General features: G+C 44.6%; 1 protein-coding gene across 1 annotated transcript; it reads left to right on the top strand.

Moving 5' to 3' along the window:
- Positions 1–287: 287 nt before the first annotated feature.
- LOC131207786 (serine-rich adhesin for platelets-like) lies at positions 288–6,243 on the top strand. Its single transcript, XM_058200416.1, has 3 exons — positions 288–552; positions 2,906–3,088; positions 4,801–6,243. Exons 2-3 carry the CDS (start codon positions 2,906–2,908, stop codon positions 6,241–6,243), a joined length of 1,626 nt encoding a protein of 541 aa, XP_058056399.1. The 5' UTR covers positions 288–552.
- Positions 6,244–11,167: the final 4,924 nt, after the last annotated feature.

Raw genomic sequence — 11,167 nt, 5'->3', positions numbered from 1 at the left:
TGGGTAAATGTGTGCGTGCACCGTGTTGCTGTGCGGCGCGTGCGTGCCTGTGTGTCTGTGTCTGTGTCTGTCCTGTGTTCGATTTCTATTTCTTCGCTGCGGCTTGCTGAAGTGCCGTGAATCCTAGCTTTCCGATCTACTCTTTTCGTTCGTTCCTGTTTTTCCTTTTCTAACCCATAGTTTGTGCTTTTTCTGTTCAGTTCTCAACACTCTGTGATCGTCGCTTCGGACCTTTTTCTTCCTATCGTGCTATTGTGTATCCTTTTCTTCCAGCGCGCACTATCAGCTATCAGTGATCGCTCATGTAGTGTGCATGTGTGCTCGATTTTACGCTAGAAGAGTTTGTGATATAATTCGTGCGCGGCTCGTGTGTGCAGCTACTACACAACTGACTTGACGACGCGATTCAAAATTACCCAGAAGCGCAGGAAAGAAACTCGCTAGAAACGACCCAGCAAAGTATCATCCGACCCACGGGCCCCGAACGAAACGCTGGATTTTAGCAACCCACCGTCCTCCGTCCGTGCGTACATCTGACGGCAGTAACCGAGGGTGAGTAGGCAAAAAGAGGAACCAAAAACACCTCCCTCAATCGCTGATAACACGCGGAATGACGAGTGTTGTGTCTCGCACAGTTGACGTTCGCCCAAACCGTTCCTGACCGTTCTCACCGGTAATCCGAGTCGATATTTTTCACGTTGTAGTTGGTTCCCGTGCAGGACACGTGTTGAATGACGCCATACAAACATGTCCCGTCGTGGTAAAGGAAAAGAGAGGGCTCACGCACCGAACTCCCCCACCAGCAAGGCGCGGGCGATTCGCAAACGGTGGTTGAAAGAACGGGCTCGCTGGCTCACCATCCGCGAGAAATATCGCGGACTGGACGCGGAGTGGGAGCTGCTGCTACTTGCCCTGGCCGGTGGCGGCGGCGAGGAATGCCACGCAAAACGTAAAGATGAAGGAGCGATACTCGTATGACGACCATTTTGGACCGCTTTCTTGTTCCTCCGTGTTCCCCATTCTCTCGCGCCGTCTCGCTCACTGCGCCACGACGTGTAATCGAGAGCCCGGTCAATTTCGTTAGATTTTTTTTCTCACACCTTGGACCTTGTTTTCGTGAGCGGTTTTCTTCCTTCTTGCGTTTTGTCGTTGTGTCCTGACCGTGGAATCCTGTACGTAGTGGAAATTTACCCGCTTCCTCCGTTGACAACACAAGGCCACCGCCGTAAATGTGTGCTACTCGCGGCGTTAGTTAGGGGTTGCCCCAAATTTGTTACGAGATTTTCTACCTGTCTTGCAAAAAACCAGAATGGCGGTGTTTTGGTCAAGTGTTCTACTCAAAATGGTGGCCGCTTTGAGCCGCGGTAGCAAGTGACCAAGTTACGAAAACTGCAATGTTTTCTGGGCATTTTTTCAATCGCATCCCTTTAGCTTCCTGTGGCACCGTTAATTCTAATCCGTCATCGATACACCGTACGTTTGCTATGGTCGCAGGCAGCTTGTCTTCTCGGGCGACGCATGTCAGTACGGTGTTGTATTTCCCAAAACACATGCCAGCGTAATCATTGTTGCTATTTATAACTTCGCTACACAAACGCCACACAACCACCGTCAACCGAACGTGCGCAGGAGGAACCTACCTGTCGCACATCCACACTTGCGTTTCTGACGGTGGCCGAGTTGGTTGGCAAGAAAAATATACTCACCATATATGAGCTACCACCAGCGGAGTGCGGCTATTTTGGCATGGGTTCACTACGCAGTTAGTGCTTCATCATCATTCTTAGCCATGTCGCGAAAATGGTCAAATAAACCCTCTCCGAAGAAGCGCACGACGTCGTTCCGTTGGTCCAAGCGCAATGCAGGCGCAAAAACAATACAAAACAATGTGTTCTTTTAATCTTTTTCTTGTTGCAGTGCTCACCGATCGGTGGTGAAAGGTTGTGGAGAGTTTCACCACAAGATAACGGGGCGAACAGTGCGTTTTGCTGATAAGAAAACGCTGCACACACCGTGGTGGTCGTTTTCTGGCGAGATCCTTCGACCGTTTCGGTTCGCTAGGTCCCGGTGTTTTTGATAATAGCATGGTCGTTACGGCCACATCCCCAAATCATCGATGCAATTTCACAACCTTACTTGAGTCGGCAGTTACGTCTTGTTTTTGAAATTTTTTAACCACTACAAATGAAGCTTAAGGGGGAGACGCACTAAAAAGAGCACTTCTCGTTGTCTCTCGTTTTGGGACATTATTTGTTATACTTTTGTAGGAGTTGCTAACGCCTTATGTTGATAACATTGTCGACCAAATTGGAACAAACCCAAAAACAGCAGGGAATCGATGTAGAGTACAGTTCGAGCTTCTTAGCTTCTGGCTGAGAAGCTTGTTAAACAATATGTTTCATTTTCCCGAAACATTTGTTAGTGCCACAATCGTACGTGAAAGTGCAACAGTGTAATTTTTGCTGTAAAGAATTATGATTAAAGAAACGTATCTTAACGAAGTAGCTTCCTTTTCCGAATTTTGTCAAGAATAAGTTGCGGTTGATTGGGGCACTACGCACTTTCTTGCTGAGCCAAGCAACTGTAAAACGATACAATGTCAAGTACGCGCTCATGTTGCACCTTACATCGCCACCCCATTCATACTTGGCCCGTGCTTATCGATGCCGCAGCTCTTATCGCCGCAACCACAAACACCACTGAACCGGCACCGTTCTCCAACATCATTCACAAGGCGACGGAGAACGTTCGTTGTTTGTGTTGTCGCGAATTCGTCGGATTAAAGACTTATACGAAGCTATAAAAAACGCCCGCGTTACTTGATTTCACGGGACGGTTTGCAACATGTTCGTTCAAGAATTACGGGGCATTCAATAACTCCTTTTTCTTCCCTTTTCGATTATAGATGGCTCTCGACATTGCAGTTGGGCCGATCACGAGCGTTGGAGACCTCCTGGTGGACGGCTTCGGGTTACTGTCGCCAATCTCGCCCGTCAGCATCGGCTGCCGTAGCAGCCTGAAGGCGCTTGTGTCCCCGGTTGGCAGTGAATCGAGTGGCGTTAGCTCACTGGATTTGGAAGATATAAAGGTATGTGAAACCGTCTCCATCGTGCCACACACATTATTGAATCCTTGACAGTTGAAAGAAAAGGTATAAAAGTAGGGCAATTTTATACGGCGTTAGCTGCACGAAATGTTTGGATGAATTTAAAAATGTTCGTCTCCGCGACCGGCTCATTCGTAGGGCGATGGTCTTCGCGCAACCTCCTGGGCACAGTTTCCTATAATTAAGGGTTCTTTATCCCATCTCCCATCGTGGTGCCGGCAAAGACCCGGTCGTTTGTAATCATGTGTTGCGCAGCTGCTGCTGCAGAGGAAATGATGGTCGCTAAGAAAATCGGAAATCTTCCACCGCATTGTCCTACGACAACTTTTACCAAAGATGGCTGTGCGTTTGCTCAGAATGAGAAGGGATCGTAAATCAATGTAAGATTGCCGAAAAGATACCTAAGGAGAGAAGTGTATATTCTGCAGCAGCTGTCTCCCGCTGCACCACCGTCCCGTAATTGGGTGCGTGATGTACTCTCTAAACCCGAAGGTAGAAAAGGGACCGTCCCAATGTATTATCTACCTGGACACTATCGATTTATCCTTTAAAACTGAAAACGGAAGCGAATGGAGGAAACTGTGACACACAAAATTGAATGAGGGCATCGACGGTTGAACCAGTTTTTCGAAGAATAAATTTGGTTTCGAGAAGCAGCTAACAGGAAGAAAAACAGAGTTGAATTAAAGGAGAACGAATTTCGAATGCTTTTCTAACTTTGAATCAAATCAAAAGTCGTCCTGTTTTGTTTGTATTTATATTTTTCAAAAAGAATTTGGGTCATGTCATTTGATATTAATTCTTAGCAAACGGGCATTTTCCATGTGTTATTTTAGCAATTTGTTTCAATGTTTGCGTGCTATAGCAGCGCCCGAGAGCTTCTAACAAACTAAAATGATAGGATAATGGGAAACAAATGATTAAAATATGTTACACAATTGCATGTTATGGGAAATCCTTCGCAATCTGTATTCCTCGTGCTCCTAACGGACAGGCACGTACCAGGATTGGTTTTTTGCTTCAATCATACATCAGCGCATTCTTTAGTGTCATGTTCCTCGTTCTCCTCGCGCGATTGCACACGGCGACGGGGCACGGACTGTAGCAGTAATAGGAACAGTACGACGGCCATACACAGGTCGGCAAACATCCGTGGCAGCAACTGTTGTAGGATGGTGCACAATACCAGTCATTGCACCAAGGGTAACAGCACATTTTCTTCACACGCATCTTCCTTCAAAAAGCTTGCTTTGCGACAGTAAAAGAGTTCTCTCGTAGTTGGTGGACGCTTTTTGTTGTTGGAAAGAAAAACAATTTGTAAAATATGACGAATAGCTCTTTCCATGGTTTCATAACTTACAAGAATTTATCGAGCCACAATTTTTTTAGTTTTCGTGTTCGGAACTTAAGCAAATCACGTCCAACTCATTTGAAATTTCTGGATCAAATGGTTAGATCGGTGCAGAAGGTTGCTTGATTATTCGGCATTGACACGTAGCAAATGAAGAGTTGATCGAACATCATTTGTTAGTTACTTCTCTGTCTGCATATTAACAGCATTTTAAAGTATATTGTCATTTTGTGTGGTTGGCCCTTTACTGAAACGCAAATGCCTTATCAATTGACTAACTAAATGTCTTTTTCCATTGTTTTATGCCGGTCTCCTCGGACTGGATCCGTTGTTGTATCAAAAGAAACAAATACCATCATCGCCAACCCTTTCGGAGGAAAATGAGGAGGGCGCGACCGATTCAGCCTCGGGCGGCGGCTCCTCATCAGAATCATCATCCGCTGCATCGACCATATCGACGACCTCAACCAGAACCACCTCCTCATCATCATCTTTGGACGACGACGTAAGCCATTCGGCGGTGGATAACAGCGACAAGCAACAAGTATCTCGTGACAGCGCACTACCGTCCTCTGCTTCGTCATCGCCGACAGCGATCGTAAACGAACTGGAACGAGCCCGCAGCCCTTCGGCAACGGGTCCGTCGAACCTTTGCACGAAAACTGCAAAGGAAGCCACGCCGGCCGCCAAGGAACCAATCTTCAGCTTGCCACGTCACACGATTTACTACGCCAACCGTGACATTCTCGATCTGGCCACTAATCTACGGTCGACGACCAGTAGGAGCGGCTTCATGTTGCAATACGCCGATCTCCCCCAATCCAACAACCTTCAGTTCTTCCTGGAGAATCGCTCTCAATATAATAGACTGGCACCGACCAGTTACATCGCCGAGTATCGAATGGACAACTGCGAGTGCTGTACTTTCAAGTTCCCAATCAACGCAGACACCGATCTGCCGAAGAGTTCCTCTTCTGCGGCGCCCGTTGCTCCAGTAGGTACCAATCTGATGGCAAAGTTGGGCTCCGGGAATCAATTATTTGGTCCGCAACAACAGCGGCTCAAGGCCCATCAGCAGCTGCAGCCGCAGGCTCCTCCTGCTTTCCATGCCAACAATCGTTTCACCAACAACACCGGAATGGGTCGCGATCGTGGCACCGAGTACAACATGTACCAACCCACAATGGCAGCACATGGCAACAATGGCAACAGCGCAGGGCTGTCCTCTCGCTTCAATAGCGGTGGCTACGGTGCAGCAGCTTCAGGATCGTCCTTGTCGGGCTACTACGGTAACGGAAACAACGGTCAACAAAACAGCGGCAACGTCGGCGGTGGTGGTAACCTTATGAACGGTGGTCCCATGGGGATGCAGCAGCAGCATTACGGTAGTGGTAGTGGTGTCGGAAACCTTAAAGGAATCTCTTCCTCGTCCAATTCGTCCCTGCGTCAGCAGTACGATCTGCTGCAGCAACAGAAACAGTACGGCAACAACTATTCGATGGTCGGAAACAATAGTGCCAACAATAATCCGGCTGTTGTGGCGGCAGCGGCTCGCCTCCAGCAACATCAACAGCAGCAACAATCCTACTACAAAAAGAATCAATCTATGCGCTTCGGAAACGTCGGTTCCTCATCCACGCTCGCGTCGAACAGCGGCGCCGCTTCGAACTGGAAGAACGCAATGTCTAACAGTGGCCCGGTTCCGGATGCCTCGAGTATGGCTTCTAAATTGTTCATGGAGCTGAACAACATACAGCAGCAACAATACTACGCAAATTTCCTGTAAAATTCTACAAGTTGCCAAGTACGTAACAGAGAAGACACGACTAAGGGAAGGAAAGCTCGCTGCACCACGCTCGTTTATCATTTTCTGTACCCCCGTTTCCTTTTCCCGTGTTGTGTTGCTGCTGTCGGTGCCGTTTGGATGATGAAGCTACTGATTCGAAGCAGAGCTGACCAAGATCAATTCTTTTTACATTTTGACGCACAGAGATGAGAGAAAAATCAATCGAATCAGGCCATTGTTTCCATGGACTTGGCGAGGAGAGGAAACACGTGAAAAAGATGTGTGCGGAGTAACTCGCATTTTCTAATACAGGAAAAGGATTCCACCATAAAGCATCGTAATACGTGTCTCACTAATGCCGACGAGCGCAGGGCAAGCAAAAGAGTGCAACAAAACCCACGAATATCGCGCGCCATTGTTACCAAAGTTGCCAAAGCAAAATGGAGTGTGTTTTTTTAATGCGGAACGACGTTACTTTCCTGTTTATTTAGTTCTAGTTCAATCTAAAGTGCGCACCAAACGCCCAAATGAATGTCGTGCCCACTGCGCGTAGCAATGCTTTATGATCGTTCCTCTGTTTTGGATCCGTTAAAATTATGCAAGGCAATAGAAGTGTTTAGCCACATTTGGTATTTCTTGCTTCCAAAACACTTATGCAAACTGTCAACTACTGTGGCCGTGGCTGTTCCTGGCTGCAACATCCATCCACAAACCTCATGCTCTCGGACGCGCAACAACAAACTAGTTATCAGCATCACACAAGCGCAAGGTAAACCACCGCTACCAAGCCATGGCGAATCCAGGTCCGAGGAAGACACCCACTTTTCGGGAATGTCACGAAGGAGTAAGAATGGAGCGAGAAATAGAGAGAAAGAGAACGAGGAAAGAAGGCAGATATTGTTGAAAATATCTACGTCCCGATTTTCTTTACACTTTCTTTCGGATATCATTCCGTAAGTAATATTCACTATTCGATGATTCAGCGTAACTTCTTTTGCGTATGTGAAAGGAAACAGCGCATTACTTCTTAGTCACTTCTCCCGCGTATCAACTATCTGTTGAACTCCTGCTCGGTGTAATTTCTAACAGTGGTTCCTCTACATCTCACTTCTAGGTCATAATCTTCCAGTAATATTCGTGTGTAAGGCTGTTTCTCGCTCGGATTCGGCAGCTCCAAGCATCAATTCCAGTCTCTCCTTTGTCACGAGCAACTCTACAAGAGCGTAACAATGTGCTGCAAAACGGTCATCGAGACGAGTATTCAAGTACGTTGATTATATTAAGCCACCTTTCACGTAAATAGTTTGACACAGAAACCTTCGGTTGAAACAGACACACATCAGAGCGGAGGGAAAATGAAACAAATTAATGATAGATAATCGAAGGAAACTATACTGCGAAATCACGAAATTATACTGCGTATAAAAGAAGTCACAATCCCGAAGTGGGCACTAAAAAACGAAATGCAAATATACAAATAAGAACGATAGATAAGGGTTGATAGTAGGAAATCGATTTGAAAAAGAAACAACACGATAAAATGCAGGAAACATCTTTTATCAAATTTAATGAAGCGCTACTTTCATGGAATGACTATTATTACAAGTACTACCGCAGCTGATATATTTACTACAATTTCGATCACGAAAAGTTGTAATATTGATTACTAATAATAATAATACTACTACAAGTAGGAGAGTGTGAACCAAATCGAGACAAACCCAATGGACGGGTCAAAAAGAATTAAATTTTACCCGTTTTAAGTCACACCCACACATAGCTCGAACACTCGCCGCGAGCAACGAACTACTAGTGAACTAATATAGAGAATATGAATGCGAGAAAGTGAAATCAATCAACCACAAGACACATCCACAACTCTGGTGATAATTTTACCCTTCCAAAACAAAGAGAAGAAAAACGTAATATACCTACCCACGATTGCCGAAAACTCTTACTTTTTAATCGACAAATGTCGCTCTAGTGCGTTTAGCGTGTAGAATTTAATTTGTTATGACGTAGAAGGCAGTATGATATGCTAGTTACTCGATCGTTGCGCAGTTCTACATTTTTATCTTTGGAATAATATTTTTTCGCCCAGTTTTAGCGTTTGAATTGAAATGTGGCTAGAACACAAGGGGTCAAAACACGCACCCCCTGGTGTCTGCTGTGACTGTAGGGTGCTGCAGAGGGGTTAGTTAACGTTACAAGGCACAGCACAGGAGGGCAGCCGAAAGACATGGAAGACGAGAAGAAGGAAAACGTACAAAAAAACCCAAAACTTACGGCTGCTGCATTATTAACAGTTAAACTAATGTTAGTCCTGAGCACGTGCTTTCCGTGACGATGGGGACAACGGTTTCGAATGACAAAATGAACAGAGACAAACTAGTGTTGTGATGATTTATTGCGATTGGAGTCAGATCCGAGCAAAGCAAAGTCAGCAAAATAAGTTATCGGTAGTTGAAGCAAAAGAAGGAAAGATAGAGAGAGAGAAAAAGAGAGACGGCAATAATTCACATTAGCTTGTTGTTATCAGTAATTTCCTATCTGCTCTCGTTATGTTGTTTTGTAACATTTAACAAACTTGACGCTACCTACCACTTTTGTTTACTGCTAAACTAGAACTGAATCATGTTGAAAATTGTGTTACCTTTTTGATTGTTTTCGTTTAATTTTACCTTGTCGATATTGTTTGCCCGTCGAGCGCGAATGGGTCTCCAATTTTTTTACACGTGTTTATACTAGTGAGAACAAACTTGTTGTCCGTCGAATTTTCTACTTTAAGAAGGCACGTACGGTTAAGGCAAGTCGTTGAAAACAAACGAACAAACGAATGCCCGTTTTGCTGAGCCCCCTCGGCGTATCAGTGGCATGCAACGTGCTGCTACGCTAACGTCTTACATCCCATATCAATCGACCGTCAAACAACCGCAACTGTATACTGGTAGACGGCAATTTAGTCATACGTTTTGTTTTAATTTCACATTAGTTGTTGCCTAGAAACCTACCACTTTATTGCTTGGACTATCGTTTTTTTCCTGTCGGTCGTGCGTCGCCAGATAACATCAATGCGTCGAGGCCTGCTTCATATCAGACGTGTGCGCGCCTTATTTTCGAACGGTAAAGCGAAAGTGCCTCAGAGGGGAACAAATGCAAAACTTTAATCGAAACATGTGATAATAGTAGTAGTAGGTTGCGCAGTGTGCATGAACTTCTTTGTGTTTGTTGCGTTTGTACAGTTGATAATGTTTGTTTGCCATTAGTCTTCATTCAATCCGGTCTGTTTCGTACTACTCTTCTCCGCTGCATACTACCACAATCTGAACAGCCTTCGCGTGACAGAAAAATGTATTAAATTCCGGTTTGAATTAAAAGTAGTATGGTGTTCCACGGTTCCATGTCACGTCACTAGTTGTTCTTTTCCAAACCATTGACGCATACATCAGTATTTGCCAACGAAATACTATCAAACAGTGCGACATAATTAACCACTGCTTGACACACATTTATCAGTACAATTCATACGAAATTCATACGAATAATGTTGCTCAATAGTAATCCGCAGACTTCAATACATTTAAACATTGTTCAATTACTGAAGTGAACAACTGTATGCTTTTTTATCGTATTTTCTCCGTTCTATTAAGAGTCACAGAGTCCCTAAACAAGTTGTTATTGGTTGCAATGGTAGTAATAATAAGACAAAAAAGGGCAATAACAAACATCCACCGAGAGAGATGCGATTAGCATAATGCAAAGCGAGAGTTGCCTTCACGTTCGAAATAGTTTGTTGGGTTTCCCCTAATCCCATTGAAAGAACCCGATCCGTTGCTTGCATTTGAATCCAACCACTTTTGGTGCGCGCACTGTCTGATGTGAGGCGTGAGGCGTTGATGCACATACTGCACGTACTGTTCGTGAACAATCAAAATGAATCAGGCCAGAAGATAAGCAGCGCAACACAGCAGGGTTTTTTGCACCAGCAGACGCTAGACAATATCACTTTAAGATCTCATAGCACGTGCATACATGCAGCCTAAACTATCGTTTAACAATTAAAGAAAAGTCCTAAAGCGCTGCACAGGAAAGCACAGAAGAACTAGTTTATATAATGAGCCACTTGATCCACACTTGAACTGGCCTATGGCAGAATGAAGTATTTCGTGTAAAGGTGTAAATTATTTTATGAACTACATTATTATGCTACACGGGGGAGGATTGCCATTGTGGAAAATGAAGAGGGAGGTGGAGATTTCAAAGCAAAACTCTAGGGAGCTCCAACATGAAAGTAGTTCTCGACTAGATGGCGCGAGACACACTCGACAAACAAGTATGACGTGTTTGCTCTGGGCCTGCCATTCGTGTCTGTCGTTTAAACAGTAGGAAATAATAATATCGTCGTCGAAGAAGTAACAGTCCACATTATCACACAAAATTTAAAAGTTAAACGAGTACCTAATATTTATCGTAATCTGATATCTTTTCATTGAGATTTGTTTTTTTCCTTTTCGTGGACTCTCGTTACGTTTGTTAAATGTTGGGATAGTGAAGCCTTCCAAAAATGTTAATTGGGGTAATCGGAAACACCTTTTTGCTTTTGAGGCATACTGAATAACGAGCGGAAATCCCAAAAACAATATGCTATGACAAAGAAAGCTCTCAATGAGAGCAACAAAGAATCAATTTGGAGTGAACGGGAACGTGTGCTTTCCTGAAATTTCAGCCCATGTTTCTTTGCTGTGTGCCTATTGCTCAAAGAGAGTCACCAGCAGAGCTCTTGTGTATTTATCTTCTTTATTATTAATTGACCATCGTTAGTGAATGATGTGTACGTACAGCGTATCGAATTTTTATGGTTCCTCTTTTCTGAAACTGACAAATGACGTAATTTATATGGATTAAACGATGTATATGCGAACAA

Source organism: Anopheles bellator, chromosome 2, assembly GCF_943735745.2.
Source record: "Anopheles bellator chromosome 2, idAnoBellAS_SP24_06.2, whole genome shotgun sequence".
NCBI lineage: Eukaryota > Metazoa > Arthropoda > Insecta > Diptera > Culicidae > Anopheles > Anopheles bellator.
This window is presented reverse-complemented; position numbering and strand designations above follow the sequence as displayed.

What these genes read in the sequence shown, in the direction of transcription:
- LOC131207786 (XM_058200416.1), top strand. Translation starts at nt 2,906, where the DNA reads ATGGCTCTCGACATTGCAGTTGGGCCGATCACGAGCGTTGGAGACCTC. An exon ending in TGGATTTGGAAGATATAAAG is followed by an intron (nt 3,089 to 4,800) that starts GTATGTGAAACC and finishes TTGTATCAAAAG; the next exon opens with AAACAAATACCATCATCGCC.